The sequence below is a fragment of the Nicrophorus vespilloides genome, unplaced genomic scaffold (genome assembly GCF_001412225.1).
Source record: "Nicrophorus vespilloides isolate i.1.1-1 unplaced genomic scaffold, Nicve_v1.0, whole genome shotgun sequence".
Classification (NCBI taxonomy): domain Eukaryota; kingdom Metazoa; phylum Arthropoda; class Insecta; order Coleoptera; family Silphidae; genus Nicrophorus; species Nicrophorus vespilloides.
The window spans coordinates 15,776-42,677 of record NW_017096830.1 but is presented as its reverse complement, the minus strand read 5'-3'; the positions used below and the strand labels follow the sequence as shown (position 1 = coordinate 42,677).

Genomic DNA, 26,902 nt, shown 5'->3' with positions numbered 1-26,902 from the left:
TACTATATAGTGATCATACACATACTCACTAAAAAAAGCTTCTATTTGTCATCCTTTCGTTCATTTGCGCCCATTGTGCAATAATTTGCTCACTTACATAATTTATTCTCTTATAATGGTAATCTTCCAAGTATTTCTATTTTTATTTATCCTTTCCTATTAGTATGTGTCTCCTTGGATGTTATGTTTGCTTTCATTCATTATTTCCTACAACACCCTTAAAGACATTATCATCTATCAGTATAGTATATTACTAATGTTTTTACCCCATTTGTCACTTCTTTTTGAGAAGGGGAGTCGTCTCACAAACATTCGTGTTCGTCTCTTTTAAATATTCTTCTTTGTATTCTGAAAGCATCTTCTGTTAGACTCAGTTTCAATCGATCTGTCTCCAGAAATACGATATAGTCTGGCATATGTATCTTTAAATAAACTGTTATATAAATTAATGATAAACATTTATTTCAAATTCTAAAAATGTTTGTTAAAGAAATAATAAGGGCTTTAAGCCAATACAAATTGTTCAATTATAGAATAAAATCTGCTATTATTATTCCATACATTATTTTTTCTTTAACGGATAATATGTATTTAAAAAAATATTTATTTTCTTAAAAAATCCTGAATTTCCTTTTAAAATATGAATGTTCCCACTCAATTTCCTTTTATGATTTGCAGAGTTTTCATCTCTGATATAGCGATATATCTCCCCATTTTTTTGATAAAAGGAAATGCGTTTTTATATCTGTTTTCTATCATTTTTTTTCTTCTATTTTATCAAATTTCTATATCGTTCGATAATTATGTACGATAATTAAAAGTAAATAAATTATTATAAAAAGAACAGTAGTAACAGTACTGTTTCTATTAGTTTCTATAAAAATAGCTTTACATTTTATTATTCAATATTTATATATTTTTTAGTTTTTACCATATATGATTTCAATCATATGCAATATTAATGTACGATACTGAATTGTGAACATGTTCACTAAATGCTTATGAATATGTTTTATGTTTTTATAGAAATGCTGATAGATTGGTAAAGACGGCTAAGATGGATATCAAGAAGAAAAAGTTGCACATCAAATCAGTGGCTCCTTCGGACAATGGTATATATCGCTGCACGGCTCAGAACGAAGCAGGATCCCAGCACAGCTTCAAAAACTTTGCTCTTGCCGTTGCCGGAGATGATACTGCCCTAATCCAAATCGTTCCTAAAAACCAATTGGTTAAGAAGGGTGCCGCAGCACGTTTCGACTGCACCTACCAACACGCCGACGTCACCGAGTGGTACTTCAAAGACGTGGGCCCTCTGGAATCGGACAAAAGGTGAGAGAAAAGAGAGAACGAGTGATAAGTGAGGAAACCCACTTACGGAGGCGAATTTTCAGGATCAAAGTGCACCCGAACGGTAGTCTGGAGATCAACGAGGTCCGCGACAGTGACAAGGGCATGTACAACTGCGTGGGCATTCGGGGCGAATCCAAGGAGGTTCCCCAGAGCTACACGGCCGAACTGCACGTAGCATGTAAGCTAAAACTCAATTTGCAGCCATGTCCAGTGGACGTGACGTGACCGAATGTATGTGAATGATTGCAGTTATCCACAATTTGACCGACGCCTTGTTCGAGCCGCCGCTTCCAGAAGGCTCCAAGCACGTAATCGCCGAGGATTCCTTCTTCCAGCAGACGTGTCTGGAACCGAAAAGCGTCCCGCCGGCGAAGAAGTTTTGGATGAATCCTGACGGCCACACGATCTCTGATTCGGGCGACGTTAAGGTCGACGATGACGGACGTTTGATTCTTGATAGCGTCAAGAGGGACAATGCTGGGACGTACACATGTGTTGCCGAGAACGTCGCTGGGAAAACCGAGAAGTCTTTCCAACTCGTAGTTACAAGTAAGATTTCCTCATTTTACATTTAACTTTTGAACTTTATAATATATCAAATGACATTTCATTGAAATGTGTAATAGTGATACAATGAAAAATTTAAAAGGCATTTAAATTATTTATTTCAATATATTTATATGAAGTAAAGTTGTATTTTATATTAAGTACAGTTTTGGAAATTGCAAATTATACAAGATATTATTAATTGTGGGAACCTAATATAATTCCTCGATATTTTTTGTTTGTAAATGTGTCCTAATTTGTATGAAAGAACATAAATATCATCATAATAATATGAACATTAAATCTCCTTTAATTAATTAAGAAACTAATTATTTTAACTGGGAAGCATTTTGCCGTTAGAATCGCTTCGACAGTTAACGACATACTCATAAGAAATGCAAAACGACTTGACACACAACTCGCTAATTTTATATGAGGGCGAATTACAACCACAAAAGTTACAAAATTATAACAAATAGTTTAGAATTCACTGGATTATATAAAATTATATTATATTAAATATATAAAATTACATTTTACTTCTTTTACTATGATATATACGCTTTTGTCAATATGCCAATATGCATACATTTGAATAGTCATTTTATTTTAATTGTTTCTATGTTATACTCAACATTTACTATATATGTATTATGCATTATACAAAAAAATCGTCAATATTTCCCAATTCATGAGCGTGAATATTGCACATTCTTACAATATTTGAAAAGTGCAAAACTTTTACAAAGGCGATGTCCAGAGCAGTCAGCGAACGCAGTACTCAATTTTACATTTGATATTCAGTATTCATGTGCTCCGAAGCGAAATTCTTCCTTCAAAATGAATAATTTTATCGTGCAGGTGCATTATTAGATAATCGATGTTGCGACAAACAACTTATACTTCTTACTTTTAAAATGTCTTCGTCCGTCACTTGCAATTATTTCAGATAATATATTTATTTAATATGCATTTTCAAATTAATTTAATGTGTAAATGCTGGTCTGTAAATATAATTATTCTGCTTTCCAATGAAATTCCAATGTTTATATAGAATACTCTTTTTAAGGTAACATGTATCGATATAAATCAGATGTTACCATACATGGCAGCATCTCAATTAATTAATGTCTTATTCAATTACATAAATATTAACGGATTTCGTTCTAGGTACTTTTAATTAATTTGAATCGAATTACCATTTCTTATTGAGCGTTTATTAATTGGTGATTTTGAAATAAATTTACTCGAAATAACCCATGTTTGAAAATTACATAATAGAAATAAATTGATTATATAAAAATAAATGACATTCATTGAATACGTAACATCTGCATGTCTATAATGATTAATAAACGAATGCTAAAGGTTAGTGTATCAGGTGATGCTCTTTATAAATTCAAATACAAATTTTAGGTTAACTTTCCAATTAGGATAGAAACTTTCTAAAAATACATATATATATTAAAAATTAACATTAATGACTGGAAATTTAAATTTTATTCAAGTAAATATGTTCTTTCGATTCCTTTAAATTATTGAATTATTTAAAATTGCTCAATTGTATTGTGTAATTGCAAGTACTAGGGTAAAACCGCAAACCAATGTATATTTGCGTACATGAGCTGTCTACACGATGCATTATTAATGATGTTAGGAAGCTTTTAACCCTGTTGCAGCTAAATATCTCCATTTGTTTCCCTTTAGACAATGCACTGGAAGGCAGAAAACTCTTATACATCTGTTACACTTAGCATAAACAAAATATTTACTTAGTTATGTTGCTAATTTTATTTATTTAAAGTAAATAACATTATATAATATAATTTTATATTAATAATAACAATTCTTTGTTTTTTTATATTGTAAAGCATTTCAGACACACTGCCCTTTGCAGATTAAATTTTGTAAATCTTGGATAACTCAAAAAATCGCGTAATATTTGATTATGTTTTCCATCGTGAAACCAATGCAACACATCAAAATATCGAATGCTCGATCACATGTCGCACGAATAACGTTGCACAAACTGTAAGAGGGCAACTTGGAAACTCTCTGTCGCCCTTTGTATTCCTCAGACCTTGAAGTTGGTGCAAGGACTACCATTATTTTCAGACATTTCAGTAAAATATTTAACTACCGACAAGTTATAAAAAACCCCTTTTCGCAATTTTAACAAGCTACCGTTAAGATGGAAATACTGTATTAATAGTTTAGGCACACACTTCGATTAATTCATGTTTGAGATCAATAAATCACGTTTTCGGTTCAAAATAATATTTAATTAAAAATATGTTTCTATATGTTGGAAACATTTGTAAAAAGAAAGTGTATAAATATAAATCAGCGTTTCTGAAGTTGTAGGTCGCGAAATAGAACTTAATATATGCAGTTTGAAATTAGAATCTTCAGTACCATCAGAAGAATTTGTTTTAATGAAATCATCAATTCTTATGACGAATTGACGAATTTCATTTCGAATTGAAATATTTTTAAACGCTCAGCAGTCCGCATTACAAGAAATATTATTAAGAATTTGTATTTAAAAATAATTTGTGCCATGCTAAATTTATCAAATAAATAGACAAATATGTGATGTAATGACCACATCCGCAGATATACGTCGAATCATACAAAATCATTTATTAAAATTAAAAGTTTACTCAACATTTCGCACCTACATTTCCAACATACCAAACAAATCATTTGAATCTATCAGAAGAAGAACATTTAGTTACATTATCATCATAAATTTTGATTACAAATTGAAGAATAATGTCAAACTGTGACTGAAAAGGTAATAAGTTTCTGAACTTACCGGTCGTAATAATTCTAAACCATAAAGAACATACTAATACCACGGTGAAATTACAAAATACAATAAAATCACTGGAACATAAAAGTAATATTTTGAAATATATATATTAATATTTCAGTCGATAATACTTTGTAATGTAATAATTTTCTACAATCATACAAATTAATTTTAATGTGATTAATTTTATTAACCACATTCCAAAGTTTAAATTAAATGACTTTGAACAATGCAAATAGATTCATTTTAAAATTGTGACTGAAAATTAAATTTAACCAAGTTTATCTTTCTATCAAAGAAAATAGAAATATGTAACTTTTTATACCAGAATATTAACATTTTTGTATATCAACATATATCATGAAATATGCTTCTTTGTCAGAACTACTTCGGAAGGATGTATCGAAATGTTTTTCTTTTTAATTATAATTATAACTGTAAATCATGGCAGTATACATTCATATACTTGCGGCTCGATTACCGCATACTGTCACACCAGATTGGAGAACTGAAATTACAAGCATGTAGGTGAAATGCTATTCAAGGTGGGATATCAAGTTGCAAGCCAATTTATCGACTTGTTAGTGCAAAGATTTGCTATAATTAATGACTGCATGGCTCGGGCATTAGACCTAACAGGTGCTACATGACTTATAGAACAGCCCACACAATTAATCAGCAATCGCCGGTTCCATGATGAACGCGATAAACCACTAAATATTTAACATTAACTTAAATTGATGACTCGCCACCCAAAAACCAGTTAAAGTCCATTAATACATTGATTTAAGTAAATTTTAAGATATTACAATGTAATAAATAGATTATATTGCATAGGCGGAAAGATTGTGGTCAATTTGACGGTGGAATTTATCGTCTATACATGAAATATAACTGAGAATATTACTTTAACACTAATGTCATTTAAGAGAATTTATATGGAATAATATACATATTACAATATTTAAGATATTAAACATTTTTAAATATAAAAATGTTATTATTAAAAACATTTTTTTCTTCGTCAAAGTATTTCAATTAAATATTATTGTTTCGCATAAAATACTAAAACATGCCTTGTTTTTCTATTTGTTTAATTATTTTACTTTATTGATTTTTTTTACATTAGTTTTCTATCATAATGATTTCTTGAAACTATTTGTTATGTATTTTATGTCCAAAATTATGCATCTTTGTCAATTAATTAAAATATTACAAGTAGTAGGTATAGTAAAAGGTAACTTTTTATTATTAATTAATTAATTTACAACTGCTGAAATATAATTCACTCTATCAGTGGACTTTACGTATAAATCTGATCTAAGTTCAAATTAGTCTCTATTCATGAATTTGTTATTCTCCACTTATTTGTAGTATTAATAGAACTTTAGATAAAAAAAGCAAATTTGACGGATTATGCAGTTTATTATTGGTGTATCTGATTTTAATCTTTAGCAAAATCTGGATCGTTTAGAATTACACTGTTTCCTCTCGTCATGGGAGAACAAATCAGAATAATATCATGTGCACTAATAATAAGGTTACAAACCAAATGTTACATTTGATCAAATCCTAACAATTTATGAATAAATGTCAAATAAAAATAGCGTGTTACATGCTATATCTCAAATACATTGAACTATTGAAATGTTTTCAATTAATAAATCTTAGATTTTGTTTTTAAAAGTTGTTCTTTACCTATCTTTATAATTAAGATTCAATAAAATGTAATCCGGAACATTGAAAATATTACTTTTTTCATATGATTGAAAATCAATAATATCAGATATAAAACTAAAAATCTATTATTCTTTACAGCAAAACCAGTAATAACTGAAAACCCAGAAAGCGTCACAGCAGAGGAGAACGAAGCTTCGGTTCTTAAATGCGGATTCACTAGTGAATCGGCGACGGAATTTACGACCGTGAGGTGGCGAAAAGATGGTAAAGTGATCAAATCTGACGACACTTCCAACCACCAGAGATTGAAGGTATTCAAGCAGAACGGCACGCTTGTCCTACAATCGACAAAGATATCTGATAGGGGAGAATACCTGTGCGAGATCCTGACCAAAGGTTTCGCGCCCGTCCTCTCGAAGCCGGCAACGATCTCCGTCATCGGTAAGCGATCTGCTCATCCTTTCTTTCTTCCGGTGCAGTTAATATCTTATTGTTCGTTCGTTTGTTTGTTTGTGAATTGAAGAGCAATTGAAGTTTGTGCCGCCGCCGGTGAACAAAAAGCTTGAGCTGAGCAGCGTCGCGAAATTGCACTGCAAGGCCCAAGGAACGCCGCCTCCCATTGTCCATTGGGAAAAAATCGGCGGGCCGCTCCCAACACACATAACAGACGTGAACGGCACTCTGCACTTCAACGGCGTTCTTCCCGAAGATAAAGGGAAGTACATGTGCACGGCCACCAATAGCCAAGGCGTCATCAATGTCACCGTCAACATCGATGTAGTCGGTAAGTTACCTAACAACAATTCTCCTCGAAGATGAAAGACATGTGCATTGTCAATTATTTGTTTCCTCCCCAGTGTCACCAAAATTCACTGTAGTCCCGAAAAACCCGACCGAGGCCCACGAGGGGTCCGCTTTGATGATTGATTGCGTTGTCGAGGGCGACCCGAAGCCCACGGTCCAGTGGGAAAAGAACTTGCGGCTGAACGATTTCGACAAAACTAGGTAACACCGCCGTCGCCGCCTTCTCTCTATATTATTGTATTTCCTCACGGTAAATCCGCTTTGCAGATTCACGATCTTTGATAATGGTAGCCTGTACATCAGCGAAGTCCACAAGGAGGATGAAAACAATTACGCCTGCACCGGCGGCAACAGTGCCGGCTTGAATCGAAAGGAAATGAGATTAATCGTTCACAGTAAGAATAATTTCCTATTATTTCTCATTAAACTTTAGAACCGGGTATTGTCTTGATGCGAGGTAACTTAATTCAGCCTGTACATTCTCCGTCGCTTACATTCAAACTTTATAAATTATTAACGCTTTGTTGACCATTAAATTTAACTGACATATTACGTAGTTTTTTAAAGTATTTATTCTTATAAATTGTATATAAACGTCAAAACCATTTCGATTAATTTGTACATGTCAATAATAATGACTCCTGTAATCAAATTCAGCTATCCATCTGACGAATTGTCAGTACTAGTTTAAATTAATTTTATTAAAATAAACTTTATAATGAATGCATAACATGAGGAATTACTAATACCGTATTAATCTGTCAGTGAAATGATATCATCTTTATATACAATAATATATTTGATAAACATTTTTCTTTTGTTTGGTAATAAAAAATACATTTATTTTTATATAATTAAATATTAATAACAACAATTATTGCTGTTGTTGTATTGGCATATTTGAAAGTATATAAAAAGTTACATCTGAAGAACTTTGCGAGTAATCAATGTCACAGATTCTGGAGATTAATCTGTCTGCGCGCAATCTTCAAAGAAATAAAATTCTATTACACCTGATCAAATTCCTCATCGAAGTTGAATGACTCAAGATAGTTAATGACTCATTTTTGAAATTTTTGGTACTAAGAAGGCAAGATCTCACCTAAAAAATAGTCTCACATCTTTTGGTGATTAATTGGTCTGCAGACATTCCATTTAAAATACGGGCATAATTTTCGAAGAACGAAGGTTCAATTATATCTGATTAAAATCTATATATTACATTATCACGAAATTGCATAGATCGTTGATGACTCAGTTATGGATTTTCAGAGTTACAAGAGTGGATATTCGGTTTATTTTCATAAATGCATCATAGGTCAATAAATGTAGTTCTCGTATATATCTTACAGTGTTTTTCGCATGTATAAAAATATTTATGTATGTTCATTAGTTAGAGACGGATTCCATCCGGGTGATAATGTCGACGGAGAAGGATCGACGGTGACTAAGGCCGTCTTAATTACGATGTCGGTAGCTGCAGCTTACATCATCCTTGTGGTAGGACTAATGGTCTGGTGCAGGTACAGAAGACGTTCCAGAAAATTGCCAATTAGCGAAGGTACGTAAAATTCAATTCAGCGAGAGAGCGGTTGATTTTAAATGGAAACTTTCTCAGCTGGAAAGACGGAGAACGGCGAAACGGATCCGACGGAACTGAAGGAGGCGACGATAGCCGTGGAGACTAATGGGCATGTGGTGGGAGCGACGGTTACAGGGGCTGGTCCTTCGAAGCCCGTCGAGAACGGAGATGCCCTCAAGGAGGGACAAAAAAGCGACGGAGCCGAGACGACCCATTCGCAGAGCTCGGCGCACTCAAAGAAATCCAAGTCCAATTACGACAAGATCGCCTTCTCCAGGTCTAATCTGAGGGATAGCAAATTGATCGGACGCGGTGAGTTCGGAGACATATTCGCTGCGAAAGTGGCGAAGAGTGTGCTGCTTGGTGAAAAGAGGAACTCGGCGTCGACGCCGACAGGAGGATCAGATGAGAAGGAGGTCGCAGTTCTGGTGAAATCATTGACGCAAACCAAAGATGAGAACAGTTTGGCAGAGTTCAAGAGGGAGATCGACATGTTTACCAAACTTAGTCACGAAAATATTACCAAACTTCACGGACTCTGCAGAGAGGAAGAACCGCATTACATGATCCTGGAATACACTGATTGGGTATGTTTTCTAAACAAAGTATTTTTTATTTTATTATCACAATGAACCATTGCAATAACTTTTTTGTTCTAAGATATTTAATTTACCTTTATAAATAAGTATTTTATATTTCCTTCTTTTATTATTTATAAATAATAATAACGAAAAGTTATATTGTTATAGTTTTAAAATGTTAGTTGCTATTAAGTTTACCACATTAGAAACTTAATAATTTCGGACAACTAATTGCTATTCACACCGTAATAACTAATAATTCACAATTTACAACATTATTAATAGTAGTTTATCAAATAGTTTTTTTTATATAATGACAATCCAGATTTAATTAATATTTTTTTTATTAATAATTTGTAAGTTAATTTACATTTGTGTATTTATTTTTGGTGTAGGGTGATTTGAAGCAATTCCTGGTGGCTACACAGAAAGGCAGTCCTCCAGCTTTGACCCCGGTACAATGTGTTGCCGTAATTCAGCAAGTTGCCCAAGCCCTGGACCAGATTTCGAACGAGCGCTTCGTCCACCGCGATCTCGCCGCTAGGAACTGCCTTATCACTTCCAAATTGTTGGTGAAGGTAGGACTTCCACGACTGACCAGAGACCCCTTCAGCCAAGAGTACTGCAAACACGCCAATCAGGTAAAAACATATATTAAAGTTATAATTAAATAACATCTAGATGTTGATCTAATTATTTATACATAGAACGGTTGAAGTATTTTAGTTTTTAATTTAAAAAAATGTGCTTTTTCCTTTGCAGATTATTCCATTGCGTTGGTTACCGCATGAGGCTGTATACGAGGACGAGTATTCGACGAAGAGCGATGTTTATGCCTTCGGGGTGCTCATATGGGAGATCTTCAATCAGGGTGAGTTACCCTTCCCCAAGATGAACGACAATAGTTTCCTCGCCAAGCTCAAAGAGAAGTCACTCGAGTGGAAGTTCCACAAAGACACGCCACCCGACCTAGAGAAACTTCAGGTAATTGCATCTAGCATTAAGAAAAGCAGCAACAAACTGTAACCCGCATTTTTTGTACACCTTTTTACAGGAGAGATGCCTCGACGTGAACCCGCAGGAGAGGCCGACGTTTGCAGAACTCGCCAAGGAAATCGAAACGATCCTCAAGTCGATGTGAGCTTTCTCTCGTTAGTCATGTATCGAAACCAAATTTTCCTTAAGCTAAAACTGAGAAAAAAAATAAGCAAAGCAAGCAATTGTAACAAGAAAAAAATATATATATTAGATAGGAGAACGAAACGAATGAGGCGGAAGCCAGATAAATTGAAAAAAAAAATAATGAAAAGGGAAACGAATATGAGTTTAAAAAATATGTAATCGATAGCTTCCACGATGAATTTAATTAAAACAGTGTCAGCCTTACGTGAATATCGCGAATTGTATGATATGAATTGTAATGAGTGTCTAATAATCGTTTTATATAGTATATATACACACATTAAAATAATATTATTATTGAAGTTAAAAGCGCGACAACTTCTTTCAATTTTTTTTGTAAATATAAAGCAATTTGTACATATCGAATATATTTAACGATTGAAATCGAAGAAGAAGCATAATTCAAACGCAAACAAGAAGATATGAATCAAAATCATTGCATGTAAAAGAAGCTGTTTGAGGAACGAATTTATTTATCGAGCATATCACGCGTCTCTCTTTCTCTTCTAAGTCGTTTTTATTTATACAACGTATAACCACGAATTAGATTTTTATATTACTAATCGACATGTACAATCTTTGATAATAGCCACGACGCACTGCCAAAATGACGAAGAGAAGAATTGTAACGAAAAAAAAGAATAATTGGAGGAGGAAACTGGCGAATCTCAAGCCGCATTCCACACAACATCTCAACAACAGCAATAATTAATACATTTCACGATTCATAAACTTATGTAAAATATATGTGATATTATTAAAAAGATAAACGAATCACAAATATACTCACGCATTCAATTAGATTCGCCGCGTCCTCCAACGCCCCGTAATTAATCAACTTTTAAATATATAATTACATCAATTACATCATTGTATTCATGTAACATGTAAAGTAAGGACACAGCTAATCGCGAAAATGTGTAATCGCGCGCTTTCCATTCGTTTTCCGGTTATATAATTAACACGTTATATAAGCTATATAAATATATTTAATACTTCTAAAAAAAATAACAAAAGAAAATCGCTTTCGAAGGTCTCAGAAATATCTTTTCTCTAGCAGCGAAGACGTAAAGATGAACGAGCAGTGAAGTGAATAAACTACGCCATTTTTTAAGTTTTGTTTCGATGGCATTAGAAAAAAAAAAGATGGCTTTAGATGTTAAATGTGCGATGAAGAGATCCATCTTCAAGTCTGAGCATTGACTGCTAATGACAAGGGCGTAAAATTCAATTCCATAACTCGATTCGTAACATAAAAAAAAAATTGTTCAGAATTAAGAAATATTGCGCTGCATAGACTGCTTATCTGAAATTCTAATTTAACAAATATATAGTTTGCTGATACATGGATTATATAATCATATTTTTTGTTGTTCTTGTTTATTTATGAATTAATTACTATACATTATCATAATTGTGGGTCATTTAATGGCTTGTAATTAGTGACAAAGTGTTTATTAATTAATCTAATGACGCGAATCAATTTTACGCCCCTTCATCGAATATATTAAACTTAAATGGAAGCAAAAAAAAACATTTATGAGAATAATTGCTTCGATACTTTATTATAACTTTCACTCTATTTCTCTCTCTCTCTCCAAGTACTAAGATTATTATTATTAATTATAATTATATGATATTTTCTATTTATTTTATTTGTATATAATTAGTCTTTAGGTTTCGAACTTATTCTGCGACGCAAAGTCTGACCACAATTTATTTATAATGTACTTATTATTATATTAAATATAATTTCTTGTATCCACGAATCGCCAAAAATATAAATTTAAACATAAATTAAGTTAAATTAACAAAACAAACGAAGGAACCAAGCATTCTTTAAAAATTGTTTACTCTTACGTCTTCTTTCACTCACTATGATAGTATAATATATTTAATATATCCAAGAATTAACAAAAAAATAAGAATCTGTCCATATTTAAATAAATATACTATTATTATTATTATTACAAATATTATTATCATCATTAACTCGACGAATTAAATAATGAAGAAACAAGTGTAGTTACGTAGCTTTTTATAATAATTTTGTACTGTAATGTTCAATTTTATATAATTATTATTGCATAATCATCCTTGTGATATGTACTCTAAAAAAAATGAATAAATAAATACAAAATAATGTAATGTATTCGAGATAGTAAACCTTTCCGCTTCCACGAATCATATCATTTGAAATCAATAATATTTCAACTGCATACTACGAAACTCGCCTTTTATCTTATCTAAGATTAATAGATATTCCTTCGAACGTAGTTCCTTAGTAAGCGTTGTCCATTCGGGGAAGCACGAGATGAAAAGGTTCCAGATCGTTCTCTTCGCCCTCATAGGAGCGATCTCCACAAGCGAAGGTACGAATGTTCGAAAGAAACCTCCAAAGTCTTTATAGTCGCGGATTTTAGGTCTACGGTGTTACACCTGCTCCTTTCAGGAATGGGAAACTGATCAGAAATGCGTCACGGATCCTGCAAATGTGGAGACTTCGACCCCAATTACCAACTGCAACAAGAATTACTGCACATCAATTCGCGTAGAGTATGTGGTGAGTAAAGTCAATCGGACTACGGCTACGTCTAATAATTGATGAATGTTTGTTAGACTCCGAAAGGAAAGGTAATGCAAATGCTGAGAGGTTGTGAGGATGTTCCCATCTTGTTGAACGAGGACTTTGAGGATCCGGTCTTCAGGCATTATTACCGGTCGTGCCAGACTGATCTTTGCAACGGGGGAACTGGTAAGGACGGAGGTGCCGGCGAAGAACATTTTGGAGGATTCGGAGTGCTCTACGTTCCAGGTGTTGGAGATAATGCAGCAAACATCTTCACGCCATCATTATTAACGTTCATTTCCATGTTTCTTGTGAATTATATCGTCAATTAAAGCATGTTTTTTAATGACATTGCTAATATTTCCATATAAATAAATGTGCTTATTTTAATTTATCAACTCAAATGAAATGTTTAATTCATATAGTTAAACAGTAAAAACATTGATAATCAAACACAAAGCATAAATAAAATCATAGTCAGTAGTTTTCAAATCGTGTCGACTTACATAACCCTTATAATTATATTTTTACGAAACTGCTACTAACGAAACTCCTCAGGATATTGCTTAAAACTCCATCACTCTCGGTTCTTTCAGAACGTATACTGGGTTTTAATCAATTTATATGTCTACAAATGATATTTATTATAGCTTATAAGCATTTTTAAGTGTATGCTTTTATGAACAATATTACCATTATTACACACATGGGCGCCTTGAAACATGAATGTATTTAATTTTTAAAATGATACTCATCGTACCAAAGATAAACGCACATTTTTCTACTGTCAAATAAATATATATTGTAAAATTTGCCTTTTAATTGAACCTTTCGTTTATGAATGTACTTTTCCAAATCATCCCGATCCAATAACATTAAACTTAATGTGTAAACAAATGCAATTTTTCATTAATTGACAACTTGTCCATTTAAGATGTATTTGAAACGCAATTTATAATATTTTTTAAGTTTTTTATAAGTTTTTCTATTATGTTCATACAAGACACTATTAAATATCTTACTTTCAGTATCTCATAAATTTATTCATTTTTTAAATAAGTAATATATATTGCAATAATTTTAAGTTATTCGCAATACAATGTACAGAAAAGTGTAATCAAGTGTAGCAAGAGTAATCAAGTCATAATCTTTCATATTTAAAAGTAAAACTCATATTCATTCAATACTTTATATTATTACACAAGTAAAAATGTATCCTTAGGAATTCATGAAATAGTTAATTTGCCATCCGCGATTTTTTTTTAAAATAAAGGTTGAATCTGTAAAAGTCTTATTTTAATATACTAACAAAAGTTCGCTAAATTTCCATTAATTCATTTGATTCTGAAAAAACAAAAGTTATTTCTCAATTTGTTAAAGTCTAACGATATTTCATCTCAAATTTCAAGAAGATCGGTAAGAGTGGATAGGAGAAAATTCAATGGAGAAATTCCAGCACTAATACAGCAAAAATGTGTTTTGCCATTCTCTACGGATTTCGACGTCAAGTCAAGCCTATGCAAATTTTCCAAGAATGTCATATGCATATGGAGTTAATGCATAATCCCTTGTGACTATTTCCAAGTGGTTTCAAAGATTTCAGATCGGACACATTTCTGTATCTTTGACCGATGATACACATATAGACCTGGTAAAAGCAAAAATTGACGAAAATCCAAAAGAGACACATGAAATGGTAGTTGATGAACTGGGCTTAAATGCCATGGATTTGTCGCAAATATTAAATCATCACTATGGCTGCAAGAAGAAATCCGCTCTATGGGTTCCACTATTTCTAAATGACGACCAAATAAAAGCACGTATGTGTTTTGTCGAATATTTCTTGGAATATTTAGAAAATGGAGATTCTAGCACTTTTAGTAATATCGTAACAGATGATGAATTTTGATTCTATAAGTATGACCTGAAAACCAAGCAGCACTCCAAGGTTCCATACCGCAGAAGGTGCAAATCCCTCCAGTTAAAGCAAAACAATAAAAATCAGAAACACAAATTATGATGTCGATTTACTTTACCAGGGCAAAATTGGTAGTTGCTATCTCACTGAAAACTGGTCAGACGATATCTGCTAAGTAGTATACAGAAACTTGTTTATCACAAGTTTTGAAAAATGTGTAGTGATCGTGGGCCCACTCACACTACTCAAATAACCAACAACTTTCTTGCGCTCTCTAGCATCAATGAAATTCGCCCAGTACCTTATTCTACCGACCTAGCTCCTTTTGATTTCTATTGTAATAAATTGAAATAAATGGAAATTATGTAGAGAAATTACAAAAGGATGAAAATAAAAAATATTAAAATAATATTGTTTTTATTTTATTTTTTTACTGTAAGTTTTGTAAGACCTCTCGTACATTTAAAAATAATAAATAAACATTAGTAAAATTGTTATAATTGACATTGTTGTTGGTATTTATTTAATCGGATTTATTGAACACAACCTTTGCCAGAAAGTACATAAAAAAAAATATTACAAAACTAATTTTAAAATAAAAAAAGACATAAATTAATTTATAACATTTTTTTTATATATTTTAATAATTGACAATCTCAAACTGCCTTATCTCTGGCTATAAGTTAAGAATTGTTATAAGTAAAGAAAGAAAATAAAAACAGAAAAAACAAAATAGAATAAGCGTGGAGCGGAACAATTTCCCATAGGAAACCTTCCAACTTAGGAAAAAAAAGAAAATAAAAACAGAAAAAACAAAATGANNAAGATTGTAACGTAAATATTTCTNTCTTGNACAATCTTCCTATAAGTTGAATGCTTTTGTTAGAAAAAAAAAAGAAAATAAAAACAGAAAAAACAAAATAAAAACATGGAGCGGAACGATTTCCCATCGGAAATCTTCCTATAAACAAATAAATTTAACTAAAAAAAATAATTCGATGACAATAAAAAAATAAAGGCATGAAGCGGAACGATTTCCCATCGGAAATCTTCCTATAAACAATCATTTATCTAACAAATTCAAGTTACATACGGTATTGGAACGATTTCCCATCGGAAATCTTCCTATAAACAATATAAATTTAACTAAAAAAAATAACTCGATGACAATAAAACCCAAATAAAAATTGATTTTGACGGCACTATGAAAATTTAAACAATAAAAACTAATCTTTTATTTTCTAAAGGGGAGGTCGAGAGTGTTGTGTCTCTTTAGTCTGTGGGGGGTGTCACTATTGTCTAGGAGGGATAACGCGAGACTGTTGGGGGGTTCAGCAGTCTGTTTTGATAACGGGCACTGAATATGGGGATTTCACTTTTAACAGTGTTCATGTCTAGGTCGTTGTGTATTGTGTCATTCGTCACGTACCAGGGGGCCTGCACCAGGGTTGTTTGGTAACGGGCACTGAATATGGGGATTTCACTTTTAACAGTGTTCATGTGGAGGTCGTTGTGTATCGTGTCATTCGTCACGTACCAGGGGGCCTGCACCAGGGTTCGCAGCACTTGGACTGGAAGCGTTGCAGGATTTCTATGTTGGAGTTGCTAGCTGTTCCCCAAAGCTGGATGCCGTACGTCCACACCGGCTTTAGTACTGTTTTATAAATTAATAGTTTATTTTCGATGGATAGTTGTGACCTACTTCCGATCAGCCAATACAGTTTCGCGAACTTGATGCCCAGTTGCTTCCTCTTTGTTGCGATGTGTTTCTTCCATGTAAGTCTGCGATCCAAGATCAAGCCCAAGTATTTGGCATCGTCGGCCTGCGGGATGATTTTGTTGTTGAGTGTGACCGGGGGGCAGATTCCCTTTTTGAGGGAACATTATTTAATAATTGCATTTCCTGCCTTAAGCCTTACAGTAGTTTTAGATGTATCAATTTAGTATTATATATTTCAGTATTTTTGTTGGCTCGAGTGAATAAAAATATTATAAATGATAGTATTTTTTACTAAAAACTCTCGGTCATTGATAAAATGCAAATTTTGTATTTACATTTATAGAATTAACCGGAATTTTTAACATAAAATATGACGGTGAATAGAGAGAAGAATTTTCGTCCGAAATCGGATTAATTCGGTATCATTCGGAATTTTTTAAAATATTCATTTTGCTAAATATTGATACCGGTATATTTGATGTTCGACTCGATTTTAAATTTAACTAATTTTATTTTTTTTAAATTTAAATTTTAACGGATACTAAACCGAAATTTTTAGACGGACCGAAACTGAAACTGGATCTATAAACATTTTTTTGAAACGTAACCGTAAACCTGAACGAAATTAATTTCGGTTCGACTCTTCGATTTTAAATAGATTTTTCTGTGTATAACAGTGCGTTTTATGGTACGATAATCAATTAAGCTACAATTTTTTATGATGCAACCAAACCTAATGTAATTAAACACGGTCTCTGAGTTGATATTATTAAAATATGATTCCACTTAATCGGGACACATTGGATCTAGCATATTTTGTCCAAAGTTCCATAAAAATTACAGTAATTTTCGGATTTATACTCGTATAATGAAATACTCGTATAGTGAAACAATTTATCCTATATAAACTAATGTAAAATAAGATAATGCGTTCCATGTCGGAAAAAAAGTATAACTTAGTCTCGCTTTTTAATTATTTTGCTTTTCATTTCGCTTTTTATTCGGAGACATGCAAGTGTTATTACATTTTTACAAAAAAAATTATAAATAACATATAAAAATACAAATAATATGTGAACGCAAGTTTTGAAAATTTTATAGAAATCACATAATCTGAGACTTCTTTCATCGTCACCCGTTAAGTGAGTTATTTTTACAATTTATTTTGCTCGTTTAGTGAAATACTCGTTATGCGAGGTGCTCATGAAGAAAAGTTCCACTCTATTTTATTTAATAAATTGCACAAAATAAAAAAAGTCACAAAACTATACGTATTCACACATAATAAATATGTATATAATAAATTGTTAAAGAAAAATTGTATTGTTCAAACTTAAATTATGTATTCTGGAAGAATTTGTACAAAGTGGTTTGCCTTCTGTTTTTGCGAGATTGTAATTGTACAAAATCAGCGCAGATATTTATTGCGAACAAAGAACTCCCGTCATACGCTTAACTATAATTATATCAAATAGAACCTAAATATTAACATGTGAAACACTGGCGCCACGGAAATTCACACATGATTTCTGTCCCAATTAAACATAATATTACCCAAAACAAAGCGGAGTCAATTTTTGTTATTTCTTCGGTTTTATGTCCGTTCTTTAGGATTTGTTCTTATTAAGCGGTTGTCCCAATTAAGCAACTGTAATGTGTTTTAATTTAATGTTTATATTATAAATTAATAACTAAATTTATTGATATTAATTAATAAATTTCCATCTATATGTACTTCAAATATATTAGAAAACATCTAATACAGGTGAGGGTTGGGATTGGTTGGGATTATATCATAAGAAAAACATTAATTAGGTACAAATCATATTATGCGCCATCTATGAAGCTATGGATAAGATAATAAACCTTCCAACCACTTCCAACGCATCACTTTAGTCCCGCCCTCTAGGATATGCAACCAAGGCTACTTAAAAGTATTTTTCCATTTCAAAACATTCCTAGAAATACTCGGTACAAAAAATAACACAATTACAATTAACCTTGAAATATGCGATAGCTACAATTAGGATTTCGATAAATATATGGGGATATACGTTCGATTAGAATTGTTATTGTTTTCCGATTCAGGATGTGTCATGTTTGACGTTACTTTTTATTTATTTCTGTTTGACAGTTTCAATAATTTTCCAATGCCGTTCGCGATCTAAAGTCCATGTCGAATGAATTTCGTCTATGAGAAGAATCACCGATGAAAAACGTTCGACAGATAATCTTATTCGATCACTCACAGATGTGATGAAACCGCAGATAAAAACTGACGTCCCAATTCCCAAATGCAATTATCTCTCAGTGGAATATCGTGAACCGATGTGGCTGTGGCACACGGAAATCAACAGCTGGGAATTCCTATGTGTAACGAATTACTAACGACCTGTTTTATTTTCATTTCGTTCCAACCATGGCTAACAATCAGTGCAAGGTGCGTCCACTCTCCTCCAACACTGTTTCTTTAGTGTTTATTTAATTTGAAATTAATTTACTTTTTGTGATTGTTCATGATGAAGGAGTGCGGATGCATTTGCTCTAAGTGCTCTGACCATGATGTCCATCTGCATGTGGAGATTGAGAACCTGAAGCAGAGGCTAGTTGAGAAGGAGAACCATATTGTTACTATGGAAACAAATTTTTTGAATGAGGCTAATAAGTTTCCTAATGGAGAGGTGTCTGCACTGAGAGAGGAATTAATAACTTGGCAAGATAAATATAAAAGGTATTTATATTGTAATGGAAAAAAAATATATATTAATATTTTTCTCTAGATTGTATGAGGCTCATCGCAGAGTTCAAAGGGTGAATCAAGGTTTAGAAGATAAGCTATTAAAGTTGGTAGATGTTAGTGAGACAGAGAAAAACACATTGACTAAAGATATAGCAACTCTATCACATAAGTTGGCTGATGCCAATTATACTATTAAGAAAGTAACTGAGGATAATGTAAGGACTTTTTTTATAATGCAATTGAAGTTCATGGATTAATTATTTGTGTTTTAGGAAAGGTATAAGAATGACCTTTCTCTGGCTTTACAGTTCTTGCAATGCAAACCTGGAAATTTTGTCTCTCAAAAATATGATACAGTGAGTATTTACTTCATTATTTGTTAAGTATAACTTTATATATATATTGTTTTTATTTTAGTTGCCAAATGAGGTGCAAGCTAAAGTCTCTAATTATATGGTTGTCAAAAAGAAACCAGAAGAGCGAAGAACTTTGCCCGATATGAAGAGTATAAAAGTTCCGATACCAACGTTCCCACCAACGGCTATGGTGTATTCAGTTCCTAAAACGTCTAATTATAATCGGTTGATGGACGAAGAGGAGGCTGAGAATTCAGAGGTGGACATAGTTTCAGCTGCTATTATGGCCAAAGTTCTGGAGGAGCGCGAACGTGAGAGGTCCTGTGTGAAACATTGTGATACATGCACTTGCTCGAAGCATATTAGAATAATAACACATAACACCCATCACTCAGTGAGCACACAGACTGGAAGCCCAGGCAGCACAAACACACTATGTTTAAAGTGCAATCACCAATTGGAGAATAGCCCGCCTTTAGTGAATATCGTGAAAAACGTCGACAACAATAAGAACGTGTACAATTTACAGGAAAGCAACAATCAAAATGTGGCAAAGGTGCAGCCAAACAATTTCTTGATCGATAAGAAGCTGAACGAGAGCAAAATGGAGACATCGAGTGACAGTAAGTCGGAGAACCTGATAGACTTGAACAGTCCGACAATACGTGATTCACCCAACGAAGTGATCTTCTTCAACATTAACGAGAAGAAGGAAAAACCGCTGACGCATCATAAGCTCTGCAAGAACACGAAACTGGAAACAAGCGAGATCTACAAGGGCGGGAGACAGTGTTCCATGAGGCTGCAAACCGGATCGAAGAACATCCTGCTGGACTCGAAACCGAACGCCGTCTCTCCGGTACTGTACACACACAGTGAAATGAAAAGTAACAACTCTAAATCAATTAAACCTGAATCTATTAGTTCGGGGGACTGCAAAACGTCGAGCAGCCTGAGTGAAAACACTTCGAACCAGAGGGTAGCTGACTGGATACAGACCATCGACGTCGGCAGCACTTCGGACTACTCCGAATCCCTGAACTCGCATCCATCGAGTAGGACCGACGATAAAACGGAGCTCGACAAAGTCAAATATAAGCAGATGGAGGATAACGTGAAGAGGTTTCTATTCGGCGAGTACAATTTCGTACACAAAAAGAATATAAATGAAATCAGCAAGCAAGATTGAATGTAATCACTCGTTGGTGTAAGTAATAAGTTAATTTGGCTTCCACATATTCCGGATATTCTCAAATTTAGATCGTTTCCTTTCTTTAATACAAACGCGAATAGAAAAATTCTACACACAGATACCAAACCTCGGATTAAAACTGGTTGCATAGTTATCACGGCTAAACGTAATAAAACTGGGCGTAAATGAGAATAAGCTTCATTTACACGCATTCACGAATATAATATATTAAAAAAATAAACGCAATCAATATAATTGTGAAAATTAAATTTGAGAATATCATTTAGAAAAATATTCCGTTTCGTTTTTTAACGTTAACTTATATAAAAATATATACCAATGTCTGATTAAAATTTTACTAGGATATTTATTGATGGAAATGTAATCTACAATTTTTGTGAGATATTTTCTATTACTATTTTTGTATATTGTTTTGATCTAAGCTCAAAATTAGCACAATTTTTTTTGTATATAATCCGTAACCCTCGACGAATCCACCGATGATACAGTTTCTTATGTTTTCTTCCAACCAGAGATTCTAAGACAATACTTCACAGACTTCTTTATCATCGATGTCGCTTCTCGAGGATTGCCCATGATATATTATATAACGCTTATAATTTAATATGTTAGTATCTTAAGTAATTTAAACGAAATACCAAATTTTTTGTTTCATGTGCGAGTGATGTGATGAGTGAGGGATGGAATGCGTGAGTGTAGTTGAATTTGGGTGGGTACGTGAAACTGTTAGGAAATGGGAAAAATCGAAAGAGAAATAACTTCTTCTGTGATGAAAATAGTTTGAGTTTATTTTTGAAACAGTTACCTGACCAAAAGAGAAATGAAAAACTATCTATAATAATTAGAAACTGAAGAAAACTCGCGAAACACCTTGTGTAATGTCAAGATTTTTAGCTGTGCTTTTGTTATCGTCGGAATATTCTGCAATTGAAACAATCTAAAAAATTGTATTAAGACAATCGACAACAAATATATACATATATAAAAAAAAATCAATTTAATTGTTTTACCTTGGTTCGTTCTAATCTGATATATGAATTAAAATAGTTATAATCTAGTAACATATTAAAAGTGTTTCTGAGCTTTTGGTTGAAGTCATGCTAAGAACTGAACGCATTATACAATGTGATTCACATTTAACAACCTTGAAACAAATGTGACTCGCTTAGTCTGAATCTGTGCGCTCTCCAAATATATATATATAAATATATTAAAATATATGATTCTATTGTAGATATAATTTATGAAGAAATAAATGGAGATTAATATAAAGTATTCGAAGAAAAAAAAAATAGGTCTGTGTATATTTATACGTTTAATGTAAGCGAACGATATACGTAGGTAAATATTGTCGAAAGGATTCTAGAAGAATGAAGAGTGTCGCACCTCGAGGGATCGTTTCTGTATAGTTGCGAATAAAACGATTAAAATGTGTCTTGAGTTTCTCCTTTTATTTACAAAACGCTCACGTCTAGACTTATTACCCCGATGTTACTTTTTCTGGCTTGCCGACCGACGTACAATAAGAAATTGAAACTCTATCTTTGCGGGTAAATATTTGGCCATCGCTAATTACCACCAAACAAAGGCTCGTCATCTGCCGTCATCTTCTTATGGCAGTGGAGGAACGATGGCAGCAAATGAACGACGTAAACAAATAGTATTGACCTTTGTATGCGTTCATTTCCATTGGCGTTCCTTATTCATGTTCGAGTTCCTAAACTGCTGCACTTGCGACATAATGCAAATAGCACGTTTCGCGCAACGAAAACAATCGCGCGTTGCTTTGGTTTCGGTCATGTCTGGCTGTGCCATAATCGTGTTAGATAATGCCAAAAGGAGAAGAAATGTACGCAGTAGGAAAGCTAATAACTGAAGCAACGCGCAATTGGTGGTAATTCTAACTGCTTAATCGCCGTGTGCACAAAACTCGAATCAATCCCCCCAGCCCTGATCCATTACATTAGCTAGTTGGTCTGCATGGGTTATGTTTCCACTTAAACCCAATTTCCTCCTCCGACGAAATGAATACATAATTGCTTCCTGTTTTCTTATCATTGCCGAATACCCCGAATCGATTAAGTCTAAATGTTACGAATTAAATCATTTAAACGATTTTTTTTACATTGAATGCTATTTGAGTTTAGTTCATTTTTCATCAACACTTATTCATGAATGGAATTTCCAGGTAGGTAACATAATATAATTTAATAATTTATTATTGTTTATATCAAGTAGGTTTAAATTGTACATACATACATCCTAAGCGGCTTGTGATCATATGGCCCTCAACAGGTAAAGTATATATATATAATACTCGTTACAAGACCTCTCTTGATTATTGAAGTAACGTACAAATATCCGTACGAACGTACAATAATAGCAATTGAACCAAACGACAGCTTCATACATGCTTTGTGTACATATTGTGTATTTGATTTTTGTCTGAAAATAAATAACATTATGATCTCACATTTTTCTGAAATATGTTTATGCTGATTGTGCTAAGGTCAGATGGAAAATTAAGATGTAACCAAGAGAGTACCAAAGAATTTTAAATGCATTTATATGAAAAATCACCTTCGGATAGCTTCGCTTCAAGTACGATAATTTGTGTATACTTAAGTGTTACGTTAACTGAGCGCTGGCTGTATAATTATACTTACAATCGTTTAGTAATTTTGCAAAGAAATTTATTATATTTTTAAACTGCAACTGTAAATTTACAGTATTGTAATCATTATAAATTATTCTGAATCAGTGCTTCTGAAATCGCAACTTTTTTTATGCGAAACAACATTATTTCCGATAAATTACTGTTGTAATGGTCCGAAGTTGTTTATCGTATAGAAAGAAATCTGGAACGGTTAAGTCAGATTAGTGCGTTTTCTGCCACATCTTCATAGAAATAAGTACTTCATTTACACCATTACTTTTACTGGAAGTAGTCTACGTTGGTGGACTATTTTTGGATTTCCGTCCAATGATCTTTGTTATAGCATAATTGATCATTTTTTAAATGAAATTCGATTATTTTCACACGTTCCTCAGTCACTCATTCTAGCCACTAGACTCCAGTGACTTTTGGGCCACGCTGTACTATTCTAATCCTAAAGACAACATGTTTTCACAGAAATTATGATATGACATTTATATATTGATGCAAAATCTTATTTTCTCTATTTGAGAATATTCTGTAATTTTTTATTAATATTTCAGTGTAATATTTCAAAGAGTTTTCATGATTTTGTTATATTTCAGGATATTTGTACATCTCATAAAATTATTTGACTTCCATAATACAGAATTATAAGAAAAACAAGTGATTTCTGAACATAATTGTCACTTTCTTTCCAATAATTTTTGATAAAATGAATTGATCTAATTTTCCCAAAATACATATTGATAATTTTAATTATTAATAAAAACAAATGTTTATTATATTATTAACATTTCGAATGTTATTAATTGTTTTATTCAAGTTATATGTGTATGGAATAATGCGATTAAAAGCAATATTTTCTGTTTATTTCCTAATTCTATTTTGTTGCATTACTCATTGAGCTCAAAGGCGATTTCTAATTGATCCGTTTTTCTTTTGTTGCATCTTATGACGATTCGTCTTATTTTGTAATGTTTCTTTCACAATTTATTAACGACTATCATTTTACTATTTTCATATATGTACGAACTATAATTGTATACTTTCTTTATCGTTTACGACAGAGTTTCTCAAACTTTGGGTCCGGGACCCCTTTTACACATACAAATTTTAAAAGACCCCCCGAAGAATAGGTATGTGTAGAAAAACGTCGGGACGGGATATTTTCTACACATACCCATCATACACATCCGTCATCAATTTTTCTGCGACCCCCTAAATAATTTTGTCGACCCGCACTTTGAGAATCACTGGTTGGTGATGAATTGGTGATTATTAAAATTATGCAACATTTCATTAAATTTGATTATAATTACAGAAATGTATATTATTATATAGCAAAGTAGTTAATTTTGTTCATAGGAAAATATTGTTATGTCCTTCTATTGGTCTTTTTAAATATTGTTAGCTATCATTTATTTTTTTATTGCATTTATAAATGTGTACAATATCAAGAAAATTGACTAGTCATTACAAAACCAATATTGTTTCTACAAAATAAAAAAATATTTTCATAAAAAACTTGAATTTGTTACAATATAATTAAACAGTATTATAGAACTAATTCGTTTTTCAAAAAAATATATTTCATTTCTTAAAAATTATAAAAAATACAAGTTTTTATTTTACTCGATAAAATTGTATTTTAAATTATGAAAGGTTATTAACCTGGCAACGGAAGTGTTTTTCAGTCCGTAGATGCACATGAAAACGTAAAAATTATTCAAATTTCAATAGGCGTATAAAAGCTATATGAATTCTTATTCGTTTGATCCGTCCCGCCGAGAAATTTCATTTCATATGATCTGCGATTTTAGATATGGCACATTACAATTCTAGTATCGTAATAGTTTTTGCATAGTGAGATGTAACATGAAACATAAAAAAATATATTTTTGCACACAACTATTGAATATATTTATAGAAAAGTTTATTTTGGTGGTCGGAAAAAAATCTTTGAAATTCGCTACTCAGCGAAGATATCGAAAATAAAAATGCAACGAATACTCAAAAACGAACTGAAAGTGAAGCCTTACATATTCCAAAAGGTACAAGATCTCACCAATTTAAAAAAAAAACAAGGCTCAATTGTGCGAAGGACCTGTTACGCTTGCACGAACGCGGCCAATGGCCAAATATCGTCTTGTCTGATGAGAAAAAATTCCCAATTGAGAAATTCGTAAACAAACAAAATGATCGAATTCACTTAGAAGAAATGTCAAATGAAAATTTAGACATTTTAATGGCCACAAGAATGCCTGAACTAAAAAATACACTTAGAAGAAATGTCAAATGAAAATTTAGACATTTTAATGGCCACAACAAGTCAATTAATGCGAATGTCTATTACGAAAAAGTTTTGGAAGGTGCTCTAAAGCCGCGCGTAACCAAACATTTGACTCAGAAAGATTGGATATTTCAAAAAGATTCTGCACCAAACACAAAGCACGCGAATGATGCAAATCAATCACGGTGACCAGATCCGCTCGACTTCTTGGTATGGGGCATTTTAAAGGCCAATGCCTGAACTAAAAAATACCAGTATATTGATGTAATTAAGAAAGCCCTTCTTCGTGAATAGGGGAAGATTCCGCAGGTTCACTTTTGTGCAGCATGCGACTCGCTTGTCGACCAACTCAGAGCCATAGTTCGGGCTGTATCGAAAATTTAAAATGAATTCAAAAAATTTAAATGTTTTCCAAATTTTTTTGTTTGTACTTCAATAAAATCCAATTTCAAATAAAAAAAATACACTTTTCAGAAGTTGCAGTTCAATTGGGCCAGCCTGTATGTGAATCAGTGGCGGACGGTGACTTTCAACCAGGGGGATGCTGTACAAAAAAATAATATTAATCCTTTAACAACAGTAATTCTCACTAAAAAAAATGTGATTTAAGCACCTTTTTATGTATAATATTAATATTTTTCGACATTTTCATTGTCTTCGGTACATTGTACAGGTTTTCTAAATATTTCACTGACAAACTATCATATTCTGCATTCAATTTCGTTTATAATTTCTTGGATGCCTAACTCCAATGAAGCGGATAATTTCGGACTTTATTATATAAAAGCTTTGTTATCACAGGTTACATTAATCGAGGTATAAATGTATTTTGTATTAAAATAATATCTAATTATACGTTTTTTTCTTAAATGTAACTAAGCACCTGCACAGTTT

General features: G+C 32.6%; 2 protein-coding genes across 3 annotated transcripts in view; both read left to right on the top strand.

Moving 5' to 3' along the window:
- The window catches only part of LOC108558280 (tyrosine-protein kinase-like otk), a 75,357-nt gene extending 61,435 nt beyond the window's left edge, over positions 1-13,922 (top strand). The window contains exons 5-19 of the mRNA XM_017915137.1: positions 1,027-1,332; positions 1,395-1,531; positions 1,603-1,902; positions 6,533-6,835; positions 6,918-7,178; positions 7,252-7,399; positions 7,466-7,593; positions 8,592-8,759; positions 8,817-9,367; positions 9,757-10,002; positions 10,124-10,345; positions 10,416-10,498; positions 12,821-12,915; positions 12,967-13,106; positions 13,163-13,922. Coding sequence (XP_017770626.1) covers positions 1,027-1,332; positions 1,395-1,531; positions 1,603-1,902; positions 6,533-6,835; positions 6,918-7,178; positions 7,252-7,399; positions 7,466-7,593; positions 8,592-8,759; positions 8,817-9,367; positions 9,757-10,002; positions 10,124-10,345; positions 10,416-10,498; positions 12,821-12,915; positions 12,967-13,106; positions 13,163-13,444 — 3,370 coding nt within the window. The 3' untranslated portion in view covers positions 13,445-13,922. The remainder of the gene's footprint in view (positions 1-1,026; positions 1,333-1,394; positions 1,532-1,602; positions 1,903-6,532; positions 6,836-6,917; positions 7,179-7,251; positions 7,400-7,465; positions 7,594-8,591; positions 8,760-8,816; positions 9,368-9,756; positions 10,003-10,123; positions 10,346-10,415; positions 10,499-12,820; positions 12,916-12,966; positions 13,107-13,162) is intronic.
- A 4,800-nt stretch (positions 13,923-18,722) lies between these two features.
- LOC108558281 lies at positions 18,723-21,302 on the top strand. Of its 2 annotated transcripts, XM_017915140.1 has the most exons (6): positions 18,723-19,190; positions 19,276-19,481; positions 19,531-19,705; positions 19,763-19,846; positions 19,908-20,705; positions 20,771-20,892. In XM_017915140.1, exons 1-6 carry the CDS (start codon positions 19,170-19,172, stop codon positions 20,804-20,806), a joined length of 1,320 nt encoding a protein of 439 aa, XP_017770629.1. In that variant the 5' UTR covers positions 18,723-19,169; the 3' UTR covers positions 20,807-20,892. The 2 variants fall into 2 exon arrangements, with proteins under 2 accessions (XP_017770629.1, XP_017770627.1); XM_017915138.1 differs by having other exon boundaries at positions 18,725-19,190; positions 19,908-21,302.
- The last annotated feature ends 5,600 nt before the right edge of the window (positions 21,303-26,902 follow it).

What these genes read in the sequence shown, in the direction of transcription:
- LOC108558281 (XM_017915138.1), top strand. Translation starts at nt 19,170, where the DNA reads ATGGCTAACAATCAGTGCAAG. An exon ending in TGGCAAGATAAATATAAAAG is followed by an intron (nt 19,482 to 19,530) that starts GTATTTATATTG and finishes ATTTTTCTCTAG; the next exon opens with ATTGTATGAGGCTCATCGCA. An exon ending in AGAAAGTAACTGAGGATAAT is followed by an intron (nt 19,706 to 19,762) that starts GTAAGGACTTTT and finishes TTTGTGTTTTAG; the next exon opens with GAAAGGTATAAGAATGACCT.